Source organism: Elephas maximus, chromosome 14, assembly GCF_024166365.1.
Source record: "Elephas maximus indicus isolate mEleMax1 chromosome 14, mEleMax1 primary haplotype, whole genome shotgun sequence".
Lineage (NCBI taxonomy): Eukaryota > Metazoa > Chordata > Mammalia > Proboscidea > Elephantidae > Elephas > Elephas maximus.
Genome location: NC_064832.1, coordinates 49657138 through 49682758, shown reverse-complemented (window position 1 = coordinate 49682758; position 25621 = coordinate 49657138). Strand labels below are relative to the sequence as shown.

The window sequence follows — 25621 nt, the reverse complement described above, 5'->3', positions numbered from 1 at the left end:
ATTTCGCGTTCTACAAAAAACAAAAACAAACCAAACCGAGTGCCGTGGAGTCGATTCCAACTCATAGCGACCCTAAAGGACAGAGTAGAACTGCCCCGTAGAGTTTCCAAGGAGCGCCTGGCGGAGTCGAGCTGCCAACCCTTTGGTTAGCAGCCGTAGCACTTAACCATTATGCCATTATGCCACCAGGAACATAACACCAGGTCATGTTCTAGGGCTGTTCAAATGTCGGTGCAGAGCCGGTCTCGCTTGCCTTCCAGAACCGTTGTCCAAACTCCAATCAAATCCAGGAAAGTGACTTCCTCCTCCGCTCTCCCGGCTTCGCCAAGACCCACCCCGCACCTTTTTTTTAACCTGGATGGCATGAAGACTGGCGTGAGGAATTGACGGGTTCCGTAGCCAATCACGTTTCGGAGAACCCGGAAGGGGCGTTTCCTAGGTGTGTCACTGACCAGGCGGCGCGGGATTGGCGGGCCCCGGCGGGCCGGCGGTGGCGGGAGTTTTCGGATGTGTTGGCGGCGGCCCCCTCCGGCAACAGTTGGGCCAGCCTGGCAGGAGGCGTGGGCGGCGAAGGCGGGCCGGCGACTGGTTGCGCTATCACTCTCGCCAATCTCCTGGCTTGTGACTTGCGGAGCCTTTTGTGGCCCCCTCGGTGTTGCGGTGAAGGATGGAGCGGCATCGGCAGCGCCTGCAACACTCGGCGCAAGGCTCCGCGGCCAGGGCCCCATACCCCTCCTCGGCCTCCCTCCGCGGCTGCCGGGACGGCAAAATGCAGCGCAGGAAGGATCCCCAGCACCCTCCACCGCCCGGCGGACCCGAGGAGTCTGGGGAGAAACGCCCCAAGTTTGTAAGTGTCGCCTTGAACTGGGGTGGGGAAGCTCCTGCCCTGCCGATGGGCCGAGGGTCAGGTCCGGGGTCCTTTAAGTTCATTTTCCTGTGACTTGGCTGACAGCTGAGGGTGGTGTCGTGCTTGGTCCCGGGGGGTTAAATTTTGGTCTAGGTTTCCAGAGCTGCCACTCTCATTATAGACTGATGACAACAGAGTCCAATTCTCTTTGGATCCCGTTTCCTAAGAAGATGTGAAAAAGCAATTCAACTGTCGATGTATTGACGTCATCTAGGTGGACACTGCATTCTTTAAGTCGACCGCTCCCTCCCCCAGTGTGAAAGGATATGAGAGTATCAGAGTGAACTTATAGTAATGTTTCTTTTCCTGCTTAATATTTTAATGCAAAAAGAACTCTTTTTTTGGTAACGTAGATATAACTTTACAAGTTGAAACAGCTTGTTTTAAACTTGGCGGGCCATGTGGTCACTACTAAAGAATGTTTTATTTAGTTTGGAAGGAAGTCTAAGTATTTGAAACTCGCTCTTCTGTTTGCTTCTCTTCTTTACTTAACACTCAACAGAAATGTCTTAACATCCTGTAAATCATTTTGTTGGTGTTAACTAGTGAAAGAATACCCAGAGATGTGATAATATGTGTGTAAATAAATCACTTATTCGGTTGATAGGTTTGGGATGAGTCCAACAGAATTGAAAATTTAATACTGACACCTCTGTTTTACTTACAAATATAGGAAAACACTTTTTAGTGATAGGTGAAATTTTACAGAACAGATGTGTCTTTTCTTGTAGACAGGTAAAAACTGTGAAGAATTTAAATCATAATTCCAAAATTAAGGCAATAAATGTTTGTAAACCAGGATTAAGTCACTAAGTGTAACTTTTAGTTAAAAATGATAGGAGTTGACTAAAACTTAGAGCAGTTATAAAATGTATTACGATACTGAAAATAGGGAATAACATGGATTAATCATGCTGGATTAAGTATCAAGATGGCCATGTTGTTGTTGTTGTTAGGTGCCATAGAGTGGATTCCAACTCATAGCGACCCTATGCACAACAGGACGAAACACTGTGGGGTCCTGTGCCATCCTTACAATTGCTATGCTTGAGCTCATTGTTGCAGCCACTGTGTAAGTCCACTTTGTTGAGGGTCTTCCTCTTTCCTGCTGACCCTGTACTCTGCCAAGCATGATGTCCTTCTCCAGGGACTGATCCCTCCTGACAACATGTCCAAAGTATGTAAGATGCAGTCTCACCATCCTTGCTTTTTTAAGGAGCATTCTGGTTGTACTTCTTCCAAGACAGATTTGTTCATTCTTTTGGCAGTCCATGGTATATTCAATATTCTTTGCCAATACCACAATTCAAAGGTGTCGATTCTTTTTCTCTTCCTTATTCATTGTCCAGCTTTCACATGCATAAAATGCGATTGAAAATAACATGACTTGGGTCAGGCTTACCTTAGCCTTCAAGGTGACATCTTTGCTTTTCAACACTTTAAAGAGGTCGTTTACAGCAGATTTACCCAATGCAATGCATCTTTTGATTTCTTGACTGCTGCTTCTGTGGGTGTTGGTTGTCGATCCAAGTAAAATGAAATCCTTGACAACTTCAGTCTTTTCTCCATGATGTTGCTCATTGCTCCAGTTGTGAGGATTTTTGTTTTCTTTATGTTGAGGTGCAATCCATACTGAAGGCTGTGGTCTTAGATCTTCACCAGTAAGTGCTTCAAGTCCTCTTTACTTTCAGCAAGCAAGGTTGTATCATCTGCATAATGCAGGTTGTTAATGAGTCTTCCTCCAGTCCTGATGCCCTGCTCTTCTTCATATAGTCTAGCTTCTCAGATTATTTGCTCAGCATACAGATTGAACAGGTATGGTGAAAGAATACAACCCCGACGCACACCTTTCCTGACTTTAAGCCAATCAATAGCCCCTTCTTTCTCTGAATGACTTCCTCTTAATCTAGGTAAAGGTTCCTCATGAGTACAATTAAGTGTTCTGGAATTCCCATTCCTCGCAATGTTATCCATAATTTGTTATGATCCACACAGTTGAATGCCTTTGCATAATCAATAAAACACAGGTAAACATCCGTCTGGTATTCTCTGCTTTCAGCCAGGATCCATCTGACATCAACGTTGATATCCCTGGTTCCACATTCTCTTCTGAAACCAGCCTAAATTTCTGACAGTTCACTGTTGGTATACTGCTGCAGCCGTTTTTGAATAATCTTCAGCAAAATTTTGCTTGCGTGTGATATTAATGATATTGTTCTATAATTTCCACATTCGGTTGGATCACCTTTCTTGGGAATAGGTATAAATATGGATCTCTTCCAGTCAGTTCACCAGGAAACTGTCTTCCATATTCTTGGCATAGACGAGTGAGCACTTCCAGCGCTGCATCCATTTGTTGAAACATCTCAATTGATAGTCCATCTATTCCTCGAGCCTTGTTTTTCACCAGTGCCTTCAGAGCAGCTTGGACTTCTTCCTTCAGTACCATCGGTTCCTGATCATATTCCATCTCTTGAAATGGTTGAACATCAACTAATTCTTTTTGGTAGAATGACTCTGTGTATTCCTTCCATCTTCTTTTGATGCTTCCTGCATCATTTAATATTTTCCCCATAGAATCCTTAAGATGGCCATAGGAATGGCAAATTTTTGCATATTTTTAGTTATTTAGCAGGGGGATCCAATATGTACTTGACGACTGTCATCATGACAGAGCTGAAGAATGAATAGGATAGGGTTAACCTGGCAATGAAAGAGTCTGCTCAATATGAGAAGAGTCCACTGGGGCAATGACTTTTGCTCCTTTTTCAGTGTACTCTCGGAGTTAAGAACCACATCTCATTTTGTCTCTGATTTCTGTGGTCCAGAATATAATGGTGAAGTGTGATTTGCTGTGACTCATTTCTAGCAAGTAGGTTATGAAAACAGGACCTAAATTGATGTTTAGGTTTAATTTCATTGAATTTCCACTAGGTGATTTGGGCTCTAGTCTTTGTGGTATTTTTCACTTCTTATTTAAGTCGTAAATGATCTCAGCATGTCATTTGTTAAAAGGGTTATTTTTGAAGATGTAATAATGTAATAGAAGAGACAGTACTTTCAAGCTCTAAAACTAGTAAGGGTATCTAAAATACCGTGTGTTTTGTTTTTTGGGGTGGTGGGTCTGATTTGAATCATGACTTCTTAGTTAATTTAGAAGGGATTTGGACCCTTGGTAATCTCTGAAACTAATTTAGGTTCTTGCTTACACAGCAGTTTCTTCAGATACATCTTCCAGTTCACTAATTTTGCCATCATTTGTGTCTAATTTGTGCTTTTAACTTGTTCACTTAGTATTTGATTTTAGCAATTATACTTTTCATTTCAGGCAGTTGAGTTAGTTTCTTTTTCAAATCTGCCTGGTCACTCCTGAGAGCTCTTGTTTCTTACTTTTTTGGGTCTGCAATTTATTTAAATATTTCATGCCTGGCTCTTCTTATCTTTATTTTACAAATGTGATATTTGGACTGTCTAAATTGATTCACAGGGAGCCCTGGTGGCTCAACGGTTATGTATTTGACTGCTAACTGAACGGTTGGTGGTTCGAACCTACCTAGCAGCTCCGTGGGAGAAAGACCTGGTGATCTGTTACCGTGAAGATTGGAGCCTAGAAAACCCTATGGGTAGTTCTGTTCTGTCACAGGGGTCACTGTAAGTTGAAAATCGACTGGACAACACCCAAAAACAGCAACATATTGCTTCCACCATGGTAGCTTGCTCTCTCTTGTGCTTGATGATCTTTGTAATCTCATTGCTTGATCTTAACCTGTAGGGTTCTTGGAGGCCTAAATTAGGTACGTTTTTCTCTAGAGATGATTCGAGTCTGTTTCTACCAGGAGTCTGGGGGTGCTGCTGATTTGGGACCACCTCCGTATTAAGCTGGGACTGTTAACAGGGGTTGGACTTTAGGCTTAACTCTCTAACTCTGTTCCTGGCCCAGGGGTCAGTATCTCAACCTCAAAGCTGCCTCTAGTCAGCCCTTCCCAGTCTGCCCACTGCTATCAACTCCACCCAAGTAATTTTTATTTTTGGGGTGAAGGGTACTCTTTGGAGATCCCAGCAATGCCTCAAAAAGTTATTGTTCAGTGGTACAGTCTGCTGGATTGCCGGATGTTGAGTCAGTTCTTGGCTTTCTCTTGATTTGGGATGAAGTGATATTTGCCTGATTCTTCCAGGTGCCTGGTCATTATTCAAGCCGAGGGCAGCTGCTTTTGACTGGATCAAGTAATATAGGTTGGTGATGTGACAGGAATAGGGATAATTTAGATGTTTGTTGGTTTGCACACTCTACAAAGCTGCAAGTTGTTAGTATTACTGAGTGGTTGACTGGGCACTTGCTCCTGTTTTAGTTCAGGAAGCAGGAGCTCTGATACCTGTTTTAGTTTGAGCCCTGAAAAAACAGACAAACAAATCCTTGTTTTCTACTGAATGTATAGTTGTAGGCTTCAAGTCACTAGTGGACTGTGTATAAAAGTTTGCAGCATAGTCGCTTTCTCTCTATGTATGTAAGAATATTAGAAATTAGTCTGTTGTAAATATATGATAGTTTGGCTGCACTATGAATCAACTGTTTTTGGGCTATTTGTGAATTAACCAACTTGTTTTCAGTAGAATATATGTTAAGCAGTGAGTACTAAGATGCTGGGCACTACTGGGGGACTGGATGCAACCTGAGTAGGTAGGGGGGGACAAGGCAGGTACTGTGTGAAGCTGTGAAGGTAGATGGAATTCAGTAGGATCATTAAACTTGGTACCTGCCCTAGGTCACATCTTCAGTACCTGGACCTGAGTCTTATTTCCTTTCTAGAACAAAACTAAACAGTTGCCCTCCACATCCTGAAAAGCCTCTCAGTGTGATACGTTCTAACCTCCCACTGCTGTTAGCAACATACGGGACACACAGTGGTGGCCACCAGATCCAAAGTGAGAGTGAGACAAGTGGCTTCTGGGAGAAATTTCCATCTCTAGAATGTGGACCAGTAGTTTAAAAAAACCCCAAAACCCAGTGCCGTCGAGTTGGTTTCGACTCATAGCGACCCTGTAAGGAGACCTGTAAATTAGCTGGTCCATGTTGGAGCATATTTTAGTTTCTTAGTGCTGCTGTAACAGAAATACCACCAGAGCGTGGCTTTAACAAACAGAAAATTATTTTCTCACAGTCTGGGAGGCTGTTGTATGCCGTCTAGTCGATTTCGACTCATAGTGGCCCTATAGGGCAGAGTAGAATTGCCCTATAGGGTTTTCTAGGTCACAGTCTTTATGGGAACAGATTGCAGGCCTTTTCTCCAGTGGAACGGCTGGTGGATTTGAACCACCAACCTTTTTGTTAGCAGCCTAGTGCTACCAGGGCTCCTTTAGGAGGCTAGAAGTCTGAATTCGGGGCTCTGTCTCTAGGGGAAGGCTTTATCTGTAGGCTCTGGGGGAAGGTCCTTGTCTCATTTAGGCTTCGGTTTCTGGGTTCCTTGGTGATCTTCATGTGGCCTGTGTCTTTCCCTCTATTTGTGCTTCCTTCTCTGGGCCTAATCTGCTCTTTCCTGCCTCAAAAGTGATTGGTTTAAGACACATCCTACACTGATATGGTCTCACTAACATAATGAAGAAAGCCCTGTTTCCAAATGGAATTACATCCGCAGGTATAGGGGTTTTGGATTTACAACACATATTTTTCAGGGACATAACAGGAGAGTAGCTCTTCTTTTTAATTAAGAATATCCTTTAAAAACCGTCACAGACTTTAATGCAGATCTTGAATCTAATTTTATGGGATTGTTAATTATTCTTTAATCATGTCATTGCAGTATCCCCAGTTTTCATTCTGTTTCTGTCCCTTAATATCTGTATGTCTACTGTGTTTGGACATTGCTAATCAATAAGTTAATCTTCATGAGTGTTTACTGTATGCCAAGTTTATGGTAAATACTTTAAAATATTAACTCCTTTCATCCTTATAACCCTAGGAGGTAGGTATTATGAGCCCTGGTTTACAGATAGGGAAACTGAGGAACAGAGGTTAAACTGCCTTAGGCCACACAGCTGCCAGTTGGTGAGGCTGGGATTTGAACCTAGGCAAGCTGACTCCAGACTTCTTGTTAGATGCCGTCAAGTAGGTTCTGACCCATAGTGACCACCTGTGACAGAGTCTGCCCTATAGGTTTTTTTTTTGGCTGCAATCTTTATGGAAGCAGATTGCCAGGCCTTTCTTCCTTGAAGCCAGCCAGCCTTTCAGCTAGCAGACCAGCGCACATCCTTAATCACTCTTCTGTAATATCCTCCCGTGGCTGTTGAGAGTTTTAATTTTTGCTGCTTTTTTCTCAGCCAGGAACCTCTAACAATGGTTAGTAATGCCTTTAATGAATATAGAATTTGTGATATCCTGATTGTAGGCAGGTTGTGAGGTGGGAAGTGAGATAAGGGTGGAGAATTTTTGCCTATTGAAATGGGACTTGAGTAGAGTTGAAATCAGCATAGAGTTGATGAGATCAGTGCATGCTCATCCAATTACTTTGTGTTTTTTAGAGGCAGGAATAGCTGTGAGAATGACTGCATTTAAAGGTCTGGTTGAACAGTTTATAAATGTGTGTTTTAGAAAACCATCAAACTCATTTAAGTCCCTCCCTTGTGGTATCATTTTATGTCAGAAGGTTTGTAATTCTGGAGGATACAAAATAACTGAGGTTTGGTTTCTTAGAATAACAACCAGAACCTTCATTCATCTTGGTTTGCTGTATCGTTTTCATAGTTGTTAGAAAGCTGCAAAAAGATGAAAGTGATTTCTGTATGCTATTTTTTTGAATTTATGTCTTCTTTGAGTTCTCAGTTTAAGTGATACTCTCACTTACCCTAGAGTTAAGTTGTCAAGAATTAGAGATTGTGTTCCTAGTTGAAGGCTTTAGGTACCTGAATTTTATTCATGTCAAAATTCTACCTAACATCAGACATTGAAACCTTTATAAGAAGGTGAAATCATTTTATTCAGGCCACCCTTGTAAGTACATTGCTCTAAACCTTCCCAGACTTTCTTTTCTATTCTTCTGAATAGAACTGAAAAAAAAAAAAAAAAAAAAGGTTTTTGTTTATTAATATGTGGTTTACCAAAAGAAAAATACATATCAAGTGGCTTTTTGGAGGTTACATTCAGCTGCTCAAAGTTGATCATAGTAATAATCACTTCTAGATCACTCTGGATCTTTTCTTTGAGGGTTAAAAAGGGTGGGGGTGGGGATGATTGTCTCAGATTTAGAGCAACGCTTAATTGTTTTTTTTGAAAGACTCATGTCTTTAATTATGAAGCAAGCAAACTGACAAACATTTATTACACCGTGAAACCTTGCATCTCATCCAGTCTATCTTGTAGCAATTGCTTCTGAACAGATGTTACCTGAAACACCTTTGTGCAGTTGGTGGAATGCTAAAATTTGTCACGCTTTTATTATTGTTGTCTTGAATTAACTCTACTTTATGGCATAACTTTATTGCTGTGTCCTAGAATCTTTATATATTTATTGCCTTATAAATTGGATTTAAAATTGGCTTTTTTATATAGAATGTAAATTAACATGTGTATAACTTGTTTATGCTTGCAGAATAGTATAAGAAAAAACTGCTATGTATTACACTAATGTAATTGTCTTTAACTCAGGACATAGTATCTTCCAAACTAGGCATCAAAGGGATGCTAAAGAATATGCTTACCATCACACTCTTGCTTGTTTATTCCAGAAGCTATTTTGACTTTTAGGTCTATAAAATATAGATTAAGCATAACTTTTACTTCACAGGATATTAAGGATCAAAGCATGGACTTTCTTTGAACAGGGTCTGCAAAGGTAGCTTTTCTCTCCATAGCAGCAGGTGGCATTGGAATACCTTATCATTGGGAGTAATTTTCTCAAATAGCAAAGCAAATAGACACCATTAGGGGGGAATTTAAGAGTTTAAATAAGTTAAGTTTTTGGTGCAAGAATGTTCAAGTTACTAGCTAATTGGTGAAAAACTATTTGGAACTGCTTGCCATAGATGATTTTATTCTTCAAATGATCCCCTTCCATCCTTCTTACAGCTTTTTTTTTTTTTTTTGGTAGGAGAGGCATTATGAATAGAATTTATTTATGAACGGTGACTTGTACCACTTTCTCGGCTCCAGCCCCAGCTATGTCATTCACTAGCTGTAGGAACTGGGACAGGTTACTTAATCTCTGCTCAGTTTCCTTGTGTGTAAATGGATTGTTGTGGAGATTAAAATTTAGTATATGATGGGCCTCATTTATAAGCTCTATGTACATATTTGCTATTTATATGATTGTTGTTTTGTTGTTACTATTAGTAATAGAAGTATTTTAGGGCATTGGGATTATTACATTGGATATTTGAATAATAACTTTCTTATACTGGAAAATCTTAATTGTCCTGGGTATTATGGGAAGGCAAGAAACTATGTAAAATGACCAAAAACAAACAAACAAAAAACCCCAGTCAGTTTTGAGCTCTTTCCTCCTGGTGAGGTGGAGGCAGAGCCATTCTGTTCTCAGTTCTTATGCTAGCAAGCCAGGTGACATTCGGATTGGTGCAGCTGACTGAGGTTCTGATTCCAGTGGCTGAAGGGCCAGAGCAGGGTCCTGAAGCTTTTGAGGAATATGTTCTTTATTTGGAAAATGAGAATCGTGCAACTATGAAACTTGAGTACAAATGAAATTTATAAAAAAGAAACCTACAATAGAAGCACTCTTCTCAAACTTAGAAAAAAATTCTTGTGCTACTCCAGTATGGACTTAGAATGGTAATAAAAATAATTTTATATGTGTAGATATAAAACTAAGTATAAACTCTTTATGTTTATGGCTTTTTGTTTTACAACTTTAAAATGAAAACAAATTTACATGTAAAATCCAAAACAAAACTATAAAACCAATAAAATTCAAATTAACAGCACCATTAATTTAATGTGATTGACGATGATATTATGCTGAAATTAAGTCACCATTATTGCCTTTAATAGTGAAAAGATGTATATATGGTTTTATGTTTTCATTTTTGTCAAGTTGATATCCTTAGATGGAAGTGGAATCTCAGAGGGTTGAGGGAGATAAGTGCAGGCTGATGAGCCCAAAGACTGCCTCACGTTGTTGGTCCTAATGATTAAGCACTTGGCTGCTAACTGAAAGGTCGTTGGTTCAAACCCACCCAAACCTGTCATCAAACACCGCTGTCTTTGTTTGTGTTACAGGGCCCTGACTTAAGACTGTGAGTAAAGTAGTGGACTGTCATAAATCTACTTATGATAAAAAGAAAATTGCCATTTATAAATATATTTTAATAAATTATGTGGCACTGTTGAAAATAATAAAAATCAGAACCAATACCACCAACATCTATATTTATTTTTGTCTTGAAATTTAACTTCCCGTAGTTGTGGATAATTGGTTCCTTGAATGGTGTCAGTAATGGTTTGAATTGTGTCCTCCCAAAATATGTTAGGCCACGGCTCCCAGTATTGTGTGGTTGTCCTCCATTTTGTGATTGTAATTTTATGTGGAGAGCATTAGGGTGGGATTGTAACACCACCCTTACTCAGGTAGCCTTCCTGATCGAAGGTAAAGGGAGTTTCCCTGGGATGTGGCCTAAACCACCTTTTATCTCTCAAGAGTTAAAAGGAAAGGGAAGCAAGCAGAAAGCTGGGGACCTCATACCACCTATAAAGCAGTACCAGGAGCAGAGCGTGTTCTTTGGACCGGGGGTCCCTGCTTCTGCGAATCTTCTTGATCAGGGGATGATTGAGGACAAGGACCTTCCTCTAGAGCCAACAGAGAGAGAGAAAGACTTCCCCTGGAGCTGACACCCTGAATTTGGACTTTTAGCCTACTTTACTGTGAGGAAATAAATTTCTCTTTGTTAAAGCCGTCCACTTGTGGTATTTTTGTTGTGGCAGCACTAGATGAGTATGACAGTGTCATTTTGGAATAATGAATGCATTTTGTAGCCGAAGTCTTTCCTGAGTAGAGGAGCTTATGAAAATCTACTGTGTCATGCTGTTGTTTGGCCCTCACTTGGTACTATATTGGTAGTAAACACACATGCAAGTGTGGTCACCAGAAGTGCCTGATGGGACATGGTTATAGGGTCGTCATTAGGGTAGTACGGAATATGCTTACCTTACTATTGATATTTAGGATAATCTTGATAAAGTATACAATTTAAAACATTTATACAACTGGAGAGGCTGTGGAAGAATGCCGCAGACTTTAGTTTGAGGAATCCCAAGATGACTTATGTCAAGAAGTCAGAAGAGTATTTGAACCAAGCAAAGGTCTTGTACCTTTAGTCCTTTGGCTAGGAATGAGATAAAAATGATTTGTAAGTATTTATCAGTAGTGAAGGATCCATACAGTGTGTTTCAAAACAATTTACTTCTAAATGATTTTCTTAGGGTAAACTTTTCGCTTGCAATCTTTAAAAAACACATCGTATATGTTTATCGTACAAAGAGATACAGAAAATATCTCACACACCACCTACGCTTACTTTCAAGCTTAAGAAATGAAACCTCATTTGCTCTGTTGATAGGTCTTTTTTCCTCTCTCTCGATCTGTATCTCCTTTTAATCTTTACTTTTGTTTCCGTGAGCTAAGGGCTTACAGGCCTGTTTTTTTTTTTTTTTAATTTTAATTGGTATTCTGTTTTTTTGAGGGACCCTAATTTATATCTTTCTCTCTTCCTTATAAGTAGATACCTGAATGGAACTTATAACCAATGGCTTTTTTTTTCTTTTTATAATTTTTATTGTGCATTAAGTGAAAGTTTACAAATCAAGTCAGTCTTTCACACAAAAACCCATATACACCTCGCTGCACACTCCCAGTTACTCTCCCCCTAGTGAGACAGCCCGCTCTCTCCCTCCACTCTCTCTTTTCGTGTCCATTTCACCAGCTTCTAACCTCCTCCACCCTCTCATCTCTCCTCCAGGCAGGAGATGCCAACATAGTCTCAAGTGTCCACCTGTTCCAAGAAGCTCACTCCTCACCAGCATCCCTCTCCAACCCATTGTCCAGTCCAATCCATGTCTGAAGAGTTGGCTTCGGGAATGGTTCCTGTTCTGGGCCAACAGAAGGACTGGGGGCCATGACCACCGGGTTCCTTCTAGTCTCAGCCAGACCATTAAGTCTGGTCTTATGAGAATTTGGGGTCTGTATCCCACTGCTCTCCTGCTCCCTCAGGGGTTCTCTGTTGTGTTCCCTGTCAGGAGAGTCATCCGTTGTAGCCGGGCACCATCTAGTTCTTCTGGTCTCAGAATGGTGTAGTCTCTGGTTCATGTGGCCCTTTCAGTCTCTTGGGCTCCTAATTGCCTTGTGTCCTTGGTGTTCTTCATCCCCCTTTGATCCAGGTGGGTTGAGACCAATTGATGCATCTTAGATGGCTGCTTGCTAGTGTTTAAGACCCCAGATGCCACTCTTCAAAGTGGGATGCAGAATGTTTTCTTAATAGATTTTATTATACCAGTTGACTTAGATGTCCCCTGAAATCATGGTCCCCAAACCCCCTGCTACACTGGCCTTCGAAGCATTCAGTTTATTCAGGAAACTTCTTTGCTTTTGGTTTAGTCCAGTTGTGCTGACCTTCCCTGTATTGTGTGTTGTCTTTCCCTTCACCTAAAGTAGTTTTTATCTACCATCTAATTAGTGAATACCACTCTCCCACCCTTCCTCCCTCCTCTGGTAACCACAGAAGAATGTTTTCTTCTCAGTTTAAACTGTTTCTCAAGTTCTTATAACAGTTGTCCTATACAATATTTGTCCTTTTGCAACTGACTAATTTCACTCAGCATAATGCCTTCCAGGTGCCTCCATGTTACGAAATGTTTCACAAGATTCCTCACTGTTCTTTATTGATGAGTAGTGTTCTATTGTGTGAATATACCATAATTTATGTATCCATTCATCCATTGATGGACACCTTGGTTGCTTCCATCTTTTTGCTATTGTAAACAGTGCTGCTGTAAACATGGGCGTGCATGTATCTGTTTGTGTAAAGGCTCTTATTTCTCTAGGATATATTCCAAGGAGTGGGATTGCTGGATCGTATGGTAGTTCTATTTCTAGCTTTTTAAGGAAGCGCCAAATCAATTTCCAGAGTGGTTGTACCATTTTACATTCCCATCAGCAGTGTAGAAGTGTTCCAATCTCTCCACAGCCTCTCCAACATTTACTATTTTGTGTTTTTTGGATTAATGCCACCCTTGTTGGAGTGAGATGAAATCTCATCGTAGTTTTGATCTGCACTTCTCTAATGGCTAATGATAGTGAACATTTCCTCATGTATCTGTTAGCTACCTGAATATCTTCTTTAGTGAAGTGTCTATTCGTATCTTTTGCCCATATTTAATTGGGTTACTTGTCTTTTTGCGGTTGAGTTTTTGCAGTATCATGTAGATTTTAGAGACCAGGCGCTGACCAGAAATGTCATAGCTAAAAACTTTTTTCCAGTGTTTAGGTAGTCTTTTTACTCTTTTGGTGAAATCTTTGGATGAGCATAGGCGTTTGATTTTTTAGGAGCTCCCAGTTATCTAGTTTTTCTTCTGCATTCTTTATAATGTTTTGTATACTGTTTATGCCGTATATTAGGGCTCCTAACGCCGTCCCTATTTTTTCTTCCATGATCTTTATCGTTTTAGATTTTATATTTAGGTCTTTGATCCATTTTCAGTTAGTTTTTGTACATGGAGTGAGGTATGGGTCTTGTCTCATTTTTTTGCAGATGGATATCCAGTTATACCAGCACCATTTGTTAAAAAGACTGTCTTTTCTCCATTTAACTGTTTTGGGGCCTTTGTCAAATATCAACTGCTCATATGTGGATGGATTTATGTCTGGATTCTCAATTCTGTTCCATTGGTCCTTGTATCTGTTGTACCAGAACCAGGCTGTTTTGACTACTGTGGCGGTATAATAGGTTCTAAAATTGGTAAAGTAATGCCTCCCACTTTGTTCTTCTTTTTCAGTAATGCCTTATTTTTCCGGGGCCTCTTTCCCTTTCATCTGAAGTTGGTGATTTGTTTCTTCATCTCATTAAAGAATGTCATTGGATTTGGATCGGAATTGCATTATATGTATAGATCGCTTTTGGTAGAATAGTCATTTTTATAATGTTAAGTCTTCCTATCCATGAGCAAGGTATGTTCTTCCACTTATGTAAGTCTCTTTTGGTTTCTTGCAGAAGTGTGTTATAGTTTTCTTTGTATAAGTGTTTTACATCTGTGGTAAGATTTATTCCTAAGTATTTTATCTTCTTGGGGGTTACTGTAAATGGCATCGATTTGGTGATTTCCTCTTTGATGTTCTTTTTGTAGGTGTAGAGGAATCCAACTGATTTTTGTATGTTTATCTTGTATCTCGATACTCTGCTCAACTCTTCTATTAGTTTCAGTAGTTTTCTGGAGGATTCCTTTGGGTTTTCTGTGTATAGGTTCATGTCATCTGCAAATAGAGCTACTTTTACTTCTTTCTTGCCAATCTGGATGCCCTTTATTTCTTTATCTAGCCTAATTGCTCTGGCTAGGACTTCCAGCACAATGTTGAATAAGAGTGGTGATAAAGGGCATTCTTGTCTGGTTCCTGATCTCAGTGGGAATGTTTTCAGGCTCTCCATTTAGTGTGATGTTGGCTGTTGGCTTTGTATAAATGCCCTTTATTATGTTAAGAAATTTTCCTTCTATTCCTATTTTGCTGAGAGTTTTTATCATGAATGAGTGTTGAACTTTGTCAAATGCCTTTTCTGCATCAATTGATAAAATCATGTGATTCTTGTCTTTTGTTTTATTTATGTGGTGGATTACATTAATTGTTTTTCTAATGTTGAACCATCCCTGCATACCTGGTATGAATCCCACTTGATCATGGTGAATTATTTTTTTGATATGTTGTTGAATTCTATTGGCTAGAAGTTTGTTGAGGATTTTTGCATCTACATTCATGAGGGATATAGGTCTATAATTTTCTTTTCTTTTGCTGCCTTTACCTTGTTTTGGTATCAGGGATACGGTGGCTTCATAGAATAAGTTTGGTAGTATTCCACCCTTTTCTATGCTCTGAAATACCTTTAGTAGTAGTGGTGTTAACTCTTCTCTGAAAGTTTGGTAGAACTCTGCAGTGAAGCCCTCTGGACAAGGGCTTTTTTTTGTTAGGAGTTTTTTGATTACCTTTTCAATGTCTTCTTTTGTTATGGGTCTATTTAGTTGTTCTACCTCTGTGTTAGTTTAGGTAGGTAGTGTGTTTCTAGGAATTCATCCATTTCTTCTAGGTTTTCAGATTTGTTTGAGTACAGTTTTTCGTGGTAATCTGATATGATTCTTTTAATTTCAGTTGGGCCTTTTATAATATCACCCATCTCATTTCTTATTCGGGTTATTTGCTTCCTCTCTTCTTTTTTCTTTTGTCAGTTTGGCCAGTGGTTTATCAATTTTGTTGATTTTTTTCAACAAACCAGCTTTTGGACTTGTTAATTCTTTCAATTGTTTCTCTGTTTTCTATTTCATTTAGTTCAGCTCTAATTTTTATTATTTGTTTTCTTCTGGTGCCTGTGGGTTTCTTTTGTTGCTCTCTTTCTGTTTGTTCCAATTGTAGGGATAATTCTTTGATTTTGGCCCTTTCTTCTTTTTGGATGTGTGCATTTATTGATATAAATTGGCCTCTGTACACCGCTTTTGCTGTGTCCCATAGGTTCTGATAGGAAGTGTTTTCATTCTCATTGGATTCTCTGAATTTCTTTATTCCATCCTTAATGTCTCCTATAATCCAGTCTTTTTTGAGCAGGGTATCATTCAGTTTCCAAGTGTTTGATTTCTTTTCCCGTTATTGATTTCCACTTTTATGGCCTTATGTTCAGAGAAGATGCTTTGTAATATTTCAGTGTTTTGGATTCTGCTAAGGCTTGGTTTCTGACCTAATATGTGGTCTATTCTAGAGAATGTTCCATGTGCACTAGAAAGGAAAGTATACTTAGTTGATGTCGGGTGGAGCGTTCCGTATATGTCTACGAGGTCAAGTTGGTAGATTGTGGCACTTAGATCTTCCGTGTCTTTATTGAGCTTCTTTCTGGATGTCCTGTCCTTCACCGAAAGTGGTGTGTTGAAGTCTGCTACTATTATTGTGGAGCTGTCTATCTGACTTTTCAATGCTGATAGAGTTTATTTTATGTATCTTGCATCCCTGTCATTGGATGCATAAATATTTAATATGGTTATATCTTCTCGGTGTATTGTCCCTTTAATCATTATATGCTGTCCTTCCTTATCCTTTATGATGAATTTAACTTTAAAGTCTATTTTGTCAGAAATTAATATTGCCATGCCTGTTTTTTTTGATTGTTGTTTGCTTGATATATTTTTTTCCATCCTTTGAGTTTTAGTTTGTTTTTGTCTCTAAGTCTAAGGTGTGTCTCTCGTAGGCAGCATATAGATGAATCTTGTTTTTTAATCCATTCTTCCACTCTCCGTCTCTTTATTGGTGCATTTAGTCCATTTACATTCAGTGTAATTATGGATAGGTATGAATTTAATGCTATCATTTTGATGTCTTTTTTTTTGTGTTGACAATTTCTTTTACCCACTTAATTTTATGGGCTGAGTATATTTTCTTTATATATTGTCCTTTCCTCATATTTGTTGTTGTTTTTGTTTCTGCGGAGTCTGTATTTTTCCCCGTATTTTATTTTGATGAGTAGGATAGTTCTTCTCCTTTGTGGTTACCTTATTATTTACCCCTATTTTTCTAAATTTAAACCTAACTTTCATTTCTTTATATTGCCGTATCTTCCTCTCCATATGGAAGGTGTATGATTACATTTCTTAGTCCCTCTTTATTATTTTAATGTTATCTTCTTTTATATAATAACATTGCTGTTACCCTGTTTTGGGCTTTTTTTTTTTTAAATAATCTAGCTTTGTTTTTCGGATTTCCCTGTCTGGGTTGACTTGTGGTGCTCTGCCCAGTGTTCTAGTCTTGGGTTGATACCTGATATTGATTTTCTAACCAAAGAACTCCCTTTAGTATTTCTTGTAGTTTTGGTTTGGTTTTTACGAATTCCCTAAACATTTTCTTATCTGGAAATGTCTTAATTTCACCTTCGTATTTAAGAGACAGTTTTGCTGGGTATATGATTCTTGGCAGGCAATGTTTTTCTTTCAATTTTTTAAATACATCATCCCATTGCCATCTTGGTGGCATGGTTTTTGTCGAGCAGTCCAAGCTTATTCTTATTGGCTCTCCTTTGTAGGTGACTTTTCGTTTATCCCTCGCTGCTCTTATAATTCTCTCTTTATCTTTGGTCTTGGCAAGTTTGATTATAATATGTCTTGGTGACTTTCTTTTAACATCTACCTATGTGGAGTTCGATGAGCATGTTAGATAGGTATCTTCTCATGTTTCACAATATCAGGGAAGTTTTCTGCCAACAAATCTTCAACAGTTTTCTCTGTATTTTCTGTTATCCCTCCCTGTTCTGGTACTCCAGTCATTCGTTCGTTATTTCTTTTGATAGAGTCCCACATGTTTCTTGAGGTTTCTTCATTTTTTAAAAATTCTTTTATTTGATTTTTCTTCAAATATATTAGTGCCAAGTGACTTATCGTCGAGTTTAGAAATTCTAGCTTCTTCTTGCTCAATTCTGCTCCTCTGACTTTCTATTGACTTGTCTAATTCTGCAAGTTTATTGTTAATCTCTTGAATTTCTGATTGCTGCCTGCCTATGGATTTTTCCAGCTTATTCATCTTTTCATTATGTTCCTGAATAATCTTTCTAATTTCTCCAGTTGCTTTATCTGCGTGTTCCTTGGCTTGTTCTGCGTATTGCCTCATTTCCTTCCTGATGTCTTGAAGGGTTCTGTATATTAAACTTTTGTATTCTGCATCTGGTAATTCCAGGAATGCACTTTCATCCTGAAGATCCCTGGATTCTTTGTTTTGAGAGCCTGTTGAGGTCATCATAGTCTGTTTCTTTATGTGATTTGATATTGACTGTTGTCTCCGAGCCATCTATAAGTTATTGTATTAGTTTATGCTTGCTTACTGTGTCGTAGCTGCTTTCTTTGTTTTGTTTTGGTATACCCCTATGGGTTGCTTGAGTGAGCTAGCTTGATTATTTTTGCCTTTGGTGCTCTGATGTCCTGTCCCCAGCTGGCTAGAGCTGTTATCAGGCATATCAGTCTAGGAGTCCATTCAGTTTTCTTGTGTGAATTCACCTCATGTTTCCAGGTAGCTGATCATCAAGTGTGTGGTACAGGCTCTGTCCTACAGTCTTAGAGGGGCAATGATGATTGGTGTATATACTGGTATCTGATTGCAGCAGGGGGCCACACTCGGAACAAGGCAGGGTGCTGAGAACTGACCCCCAAGTGTCTCTGAGGAAAACGCGTCTGTGTTCCCTAGAGCGTGTTGGTGTGCGGGTTCTCCAGAGGGACCGTGGGCACCCAAAGTTTTTGGTTGTAAGGACTGGGAGGTACCAGTTATCTTTGGACCCCTGTCGAAGGTGGCTGGGTGATCTGAGTGGAGCTACCAGTCCTTAGGTCCCTGATGTGGGTAGGTGAGAACCTTGTTTAATAGGCAAAGCAATGTCAAATGTCAAACACCCACTTCTCCACCGCACAGCTGAAATGGTTGGAGTTTGCCAACAAGGGCCTATTCTTCCAAAATAGGCTCACACAGGTCGATGCAGAAGGGAAAGGTGCTTAAGGTCCACGGACGGTTTATGCCTGGACAGGAGCTTCATCTGTCCTGAGCTTCCCTGGTTAACGGAGCTAGCAAATTATCTTTTCCCCGCAATTGCAAATCTTTTTCTTCCCCAAGCCCGGGAGGATGGCTGTAGGTGCTCACCAGGGTCTATCTCGGGCCCAGGTATTCAGCCACTGACGTGTGAGTAGGCTGTGTGGCTGGCTGCTTCTCCCTGAGGAAACTGCAGCTGAATGCCAGTGCCAGCCTGCCGCCGCTGCTGCAGCTCCGGGAATGGTGCCTGAGGGCTTCCCGCGATTCAGGTCCGGTAACTCCTCTCCACCTCTGAACGGTCTCTTCCTTCCCCTGCCCCTCAGTTCGTTGTCTAAGCTTGCCTTTGATGCTCAGGGCTCCCAGCTTGTCACAGATATACTCGTTTCACTTGTTTTTTCGGGTCTTTGTTATAAGGAGGGCTCGCTGGAAGCATCTGTGTATTACACCATCTTGGCTCCTTCACCAATGGCTTTTAAATCTTTCCATCTTTGAGTATCATAGCACATTTTAAATACTGAAATTTAAGGGGGACTAGGTTTTGGGATTTACTGTACCGAATATGTAGTAAGGGTATTCTCTGTGCTGTGGGACATGACCCAAGTAACTACGGTCCAAGTTAGATGTTCATGGGTTGTTGTTGTTGTTGGGTGCCATGGAGTCAGTTCTGACTCACAGCAACCCTATGACAGACAGAACCATAAGGTTTACTAGGCTGTAACCTTTTTGGAAGCAGGTGGACAGGCCTTTCTCCTGTGGAGTCTCTGGGTGGTTTGAATCACCAACCTTTTAGTTAGCATCCGAGTGCTTAACCATTAAGACATGACCCAAGTAGCTATGGTCCAACTCAGGTTTTCATGGGTTCCAAAAAAAAAAAAAAAAAAACCTGTAACGACCCTGTAGGACAGAGTAGAACTGCCCTATGGAATTTCCAGGGAGCACCTGGAGGATTCAAACTGCCGACCTTTTGGTTAGCAGCTGTAGTTCTTAACCACTACAGCACCCGGGCTTCCTTTCATGGGTTAGAAATGGCTAAATATACATTCAGAGTGCTATAGCTTTCTCCAAGGAAATCACTACTAATTCTAGCCCATTCTGGAAGTAAAAAAAAAAAAAATGCATGCTTCTTTCTTTTTTTTTTTTTTTTAATATTGATTGGTATTCTGCTTTTAAGGGTCCCCAATTTATATCTTTCTCTCTTCCTTGTAAGTTGATACCCGAATGGAATTTATTTATAACCAATGGGTTATGGTGCAGAGTTTCTTGAAATCTTAGGAAGACACATGAATTAGTTTAATTGTAGGATCCATAGGACAGCATTTATTTGGTTAATATTATTATGAAGTATCTTCCCAGGACGTTGGTGAGTTTATCCTGTAATTGTTGCACTTTTCTGCAGTGGGCTGTTTATTTGGATGTCACAAAATGACATCTAGTAACACTCAGTTTTTAAAAGATTTGCAAATTGGTGACATTAGTTATGGATTTTAATATAGAATTAAACTGTTTTTGTTTACCAAACTCTTGGATAGAATTCAATCCTAAATGACAATTACAATTCATTTTTTAATGAAAAATTTGACAGCATGAGAAATGAACATGAAAAATGGAATGCACATAATCTGCATATAGAAATTCCTTGTGCCAGTTTCATTTTGTTATAAAAGTGATGGCCTCAAGTTAAAACCACTGTTCTAACTTCATTCAGCTCATCTTCTGAGAGTATTATTTTGATTTTGTTGATATGTTATCTTGAAACTGCTGTAGTTGCTGATGCATGTATACGTAAATTTTTGGGAATCACTTTCTCTGTTGTACCTGTTGTAGACTTGTGTTTACAGTCTGAATCTGAATACTTGGCTAATTGAAAATCTATGCCCAAATTACTCTTCTGACCTTATACTGCTGGCTCATTAACCCATTCCTGATTAAATTTAAGTGTTATTGACACACCCCAAATGCCATTTCCTTTATAAAAGATTCCAATGGTGACTGGAAAGGACAGGTAAAGACTACCAGAAACCTATCAGGGTCAATGGAGAACAAAGCCTGCCAACTCAAGCTCCCCTAGGGGCCTAGCAGTATGGTTTTAGAGCCCCACCCCTAACCACTGTGATAAAAAGGGCCCGAAACTCTTCAGACAGGGATTGGACTGGACTATAAGACAGAAAATGATACTGGTGAGGAGTGAGCTTCTTGGCTCATGTAGACACAGGAGACTATGTGGGCAGCTCCTGTCTAGAGGGGAGATGAGAAGGCAGAGGGGGACAGGAGCAGGCTGAATGGACAGGGAAATAGAGGGTGGAAAGGAGTGTGCTGTTTCATTAGAGGGAGAGCAACTAGGAGTATATAGCAAGGTGCAAGGTGTATATACATTTTTGTGTGAGAGACTGACTTGATTTGTAAACTTTCACTTAAAGCACAATAAAAATTAAAAAAAAAAAAAGGGCCCAAGCAGGATTCAAATATGGCTGTAGTCCTTGGGCAAGTTAATTAACCTGTTCACCTCAGCATTCTTATCTGTAAAATGGAAATAATTACAGTATTTATGCTGTGAATGTGTTGTGAGGGTTTGTTGAGTTAATGCATGTTGTAATAGCTCTAGGCACAGTGTCAGGCATCGAGTCAACATCAATTATCTAGTTCCTCAAAGTTGCTAGATGATGGTCATTATCATGATAGCTATATTTATTCAGCCTTGCAGTGTGCCAGGCACTGTATTGATCACGTAATCCTCATACAATGATGGGAAGTAGGTACTCTCTTTACCCTTGCTTTGCAACACGATGGAGCTGAGGCACAGAGAGGAAATATTCAGGTGCCACAGCAGGGAATAGGCAAGCCTGGAAATGAGTAGTCAAGCTCTACCTCTTTTTAAAAAAAGTTACCTCTTTTTCCATTTCTCTCAGCATTTCTGTTAAACCCTTATTACTCTCTTTACCTCCTTTGTGGTCCTACCTCCTATTTTTGGTAAATGATTTTAAATTGAAAAAGTAATATATGCACGTGATAAAAAATAAAATCCAAAATAAAGTAAATCCAAAAAATCCAAACCCATTGCCATCGAGTTGATTCTGACTCATAGCCACCCTGTAGGACAGAGTAGAGCTGCCCCATAGGGTTTCCAAGGCTGTAAATCATTACAGTAGCAGACTGCCACATCTTTCTCCTGCTGAGCAGCTGGTGGGTTCCAACCACCATCCTTTCTGTTAGCAGCCAAGCTCTTTAACCGCTGTGCCACCAAGGCTCCAAGTTTAAGAGTATAAAGTGAAATTAACTAAGCCATCCAGACCACCAGTTCAGGATCTCCCCATAGAGGCAACAATGCTTATCATTCTTTTTTTGGTAACCTTTCAATGATATTCAGTGTATATGTATAGATGTACTCCCTACTCACTTTTTACCTGGATGGAAGCATACCATAAAAAAAAAAAAAAATAGCATTCGCTTAATAGATCTCAGAGGTGATTGCCCTTAGCTCCTGGCACTCACGTTGACACCTTCTTCAGAGAGAAAATGAAGACCATTTTGCTTGAACTTGATCAATTTCCTGCTACTGCAGCTATAATCTTCTGTATCTGCAACCAACCTTCATCCTTTTTCCTCCAATATTTATAGAAGAAATGTGTGTTTTCTTGTTCAGGGTTAATCCTTTCATTACAACTCTTGACCCAGCCCCATTCCACAGGGATGTTTCACTCTCTTTATAGCCTCATCTCATAATGCTTAGTTCTCTGCCGTTATGAAAGAAAAAGCAGAAACAAAACCAAACAAGCCCAGTCTCCAGCTTTCCCTTGACCTTTTGCCACCTCTAAATACCATTCTCTGCTTCCTTCCCTCATAGCCAGATTTCTTGAATTAGTTGGTTTTGTTTATTCACTAAATATTTGAATGCCCCTAATTGATGCCAAGCATAACACACGTGGAAACAGTTTGGTCCTTGACTTAAAGAGGAGACTCACAGTCAGTTTAGAATGGAGAAAGAGAAGTGTGAACTAACAAGTGTGCTGAAGTGTTACCAAGGAGTAGGTGTTGTGTAATATTTAAGGACTCACGCTCTGGAGTTAACCTGGGTTTATTTATATCCTGACTTTGATAGCTGTGTAACCTTGGAGGATTACTTTTTCTTGTTTTTTATTTTTGTTTTGTTTCTTCATCTCTAAAGTGGGAATAATAGTACCTATTTTTTTTTTTTTTATATTAGAGGGCAGATACAATGATTCAATGTGTTATAATAGTGGTTAACATACAATAAGCACCAGATAGCTCTAAGCTTATTGCTGCTGTTACGATGGCATCGGTAAAAGGCAAGGTGGGTTCATAAAGGAGAGGTCAGGCCATCTCCCATTAGTTCTTCAACCTTGCCTTTGCTTCTGTCAGTCCACTGAAACTGCTTTGGCATATCACCCACTGTCAAACCCAGTGGCTGATTTCCAAGCTTCATCTTGCTTGACTCCTTCGAAGTATTGACACTCACCGCTTACTTCACGAAAACTTTGTCATAAACAGTGTAATGTCCTTTTTTTTTTTTTTTGATCTTTGCTCATACCTCTTTCTACCCTTTCAAATTAGTGTGCCCAGGTATTATCTCTTTGATCCTCTTGTCTTTTTACTTTTGTACCTCCTTGCAGCATGAGCTTCTGTACAGAACTTCAATACAGAACTTTCTGTATTGATGGAAATGTTCTGTTCTGCTGTGTCTGGTTTGGTAGTCACTCACCACATGTGGCTGTTGAGCACTCGTAAATGTAGTTAGTGCTACCAAATAACGTAATTTTAAAATTTTATTTAATTTAAATTTAAATTACATTTAAATAATCGTATGTGGCTGTGGCTATTAGATAGCTCAGATCTAGATGCTGATGACTCCCTAAACTTGATCCCTGTTTGAGGGTCCTCTCCTCTGCTGTCCAAAATATTCCTATTTTTCATGGATGGCCTACAGATGCCTCAGACTTAGCATTTCTCTACTTGAACTCATTATCTCCTTCCTGCACAAACTTCTTTCTTTTGTATTCTCTGAGTAAGTGATATCGTTTTACCCTCGGACTTGTTCTTGACTTCTATTTGATCTTTAACTTCCTTATCCATTTCGCGGAGTCTGTGGGTGAGGCAAATGGTTAAGTGCTGGCTCACTACGAATTGAAAGGCTGGTGCTTCGAATCTACCCAGAGGTAACTCAGAAGAAAGGCCTGGTGATCTTCCAAAAGGTAATAGCCATGAAAGCCCTATGGAGCGCAGTTTTACTCTGAAACACATAGGATTGTCTTGAGTTTATGGCAACTGGAAAAAATCCATTTGGCTACCCAGGTACCTTGATTGTACCTCCTGAGTACTTTTTATAGCATTCTTCTCCTCCCTGTTCCTCCTGTCCCTGATCCAATTCCAATTCAATTCAGCCTTATTCTTTCTGCCTGGTTGTTGTAGTAGCTTCCTTACTGATTTCCTTGGCTCTGGTCTTGGCCCCACTCTGCTTCATCCATCACATTGCTGCCATAACGGTTTTTTTGGAACACGAATGTGATTATGGAACCTACTTAAAATCCTTCAATCTTTCCTCTCCATTATCCACAGTTTATAGGCCAAGCTATTTAGCATGGGATATAATCCCTTTCATGACCTTGTCGTCACCCACATTTCTAGCTCCATCTCTTTAGTTGTTATTGTTGTTAGGTGCCGTCGAGTCGATTCCAACTCATGGCGACCCTATGCACAACAGAACGAAACATGGCCCGGTCCTGTGCCATCGTTACAATCGTTGTTATGCTTGAGCTCATTGTTGCTGCCACTGTGTCAGTCCACCTCATTGAGGGTCTTCCTCTTTTCCGCTGACCCTGTACTCTGCCAAGCGTGATGTCCTTCTCCAGGGACTGATCTCTCCTGACAACGTGTCCAAAGTATGTAAGACGCAGTCTCGCTATCCTTGCCTCTAAGGAGCATTCTGGTTGTACTTCTTCTAAGACAGATTTGTTTGTTCTTTTGGCAGTCCGTGGTATATTCAATATTCTTCGCCAACATCACAATTCAAAGGCGTCAACTCTTCTTCGGTCTTCCTTATTCATTGTCCAGCTTTCACATGCATATGATGTGATTGAAAATACCATGGCTTGGGTCAGGCGCACCTTAGTCTTCAGGGTGACATCTTTGCTCTTCAACGCTTTGAAGAGGTCCTTTGCAGCAGATTTGCCCAGTGCAATGTGTTGTTTGATTTTTTTGACTGCTTCTTCCATGGCTGTTGATTGTGGATCCAAGTAAAATGAACTCCTTGACAACTTCAATCTTTTCTCCATTTATCATGATGTTGCTTATTGGTCCAGTTGTGAGGATTTTTGTTTTCTTTATGTTGAAGTGTAATCCATACTGAAGGCTGTGGTCTTTGATCTTCATTAGTAAGTGCTTCAAGTCCTCTTCACTTTCAGCAAGCAAGGTTGTGTCATCTGCATAACGCAGGTTGTTAATGAGTCTTCCTCCAATCTTGATGCCCCGTTCTTCTTCATATAGTCCAGCTTCTTGGATTATTTGTTCAGCATACAGATTAAATAGGTATGGTAAAAGAATACAACCCTGACACACACCTTTCCTGACTTTAAACCAATCAGAATCCCCTTGTTCTATCCGAACAACTGCCTCTTGATCTATGTAAAGGTTCCTCATGTGTACAATTAAGTGTTCTGGAATTCCCATTCTTCACAGTGTTATCCGTAGTTTGTTATGATCCACACAGTCAAATGCCTTTGCATAATCAATAAAACACAGGTAAACATCTTTCTGGTATTCTCTGCTTTCAGCCAGGATCCATCTGACATCAGCAATGATATCCCTGGTTCCACGTCCTCTTCTGAAACCGGCCTGAATTTCTGGCATTTCTTTGTCTGTATACTGCTGTAGCTGTTTTTGAATGATCTTCAGCAAAATTTTGCTTGCGTGTGATATTAATGATATCTCTTTAGTTACCCACCTAAAATCCCAT

The 25621-nt window shown here is 39.9% G+C and overlaps 1 protein-coding gene across 2 annotated transcripts in view; it reads left to right on the top strand.

Moving 5' to 3' along the window:
* The first annotated feature begins 483 nt into the window (after positions 1–483).
* DIAPH3 (diaphanous related formin 3) overlaps positions 484–25621 on the top strand; it is a 581238-nt gene continuing 556100 nt past the window's right edge. For both annotated transcript variants that reach the window (XM_049853087.1, XM_049853086.1), the window contains exon 1: positions 484–847. In XM_049853087.1, the coding sequence (XP_049709044.1) occupies positions 668–847 (180 nt within the window). In that variant the 5' untranslated portion in view covers positions 484–667. The remainder of the gene's footprint in view (positions 848–25621) is intronic.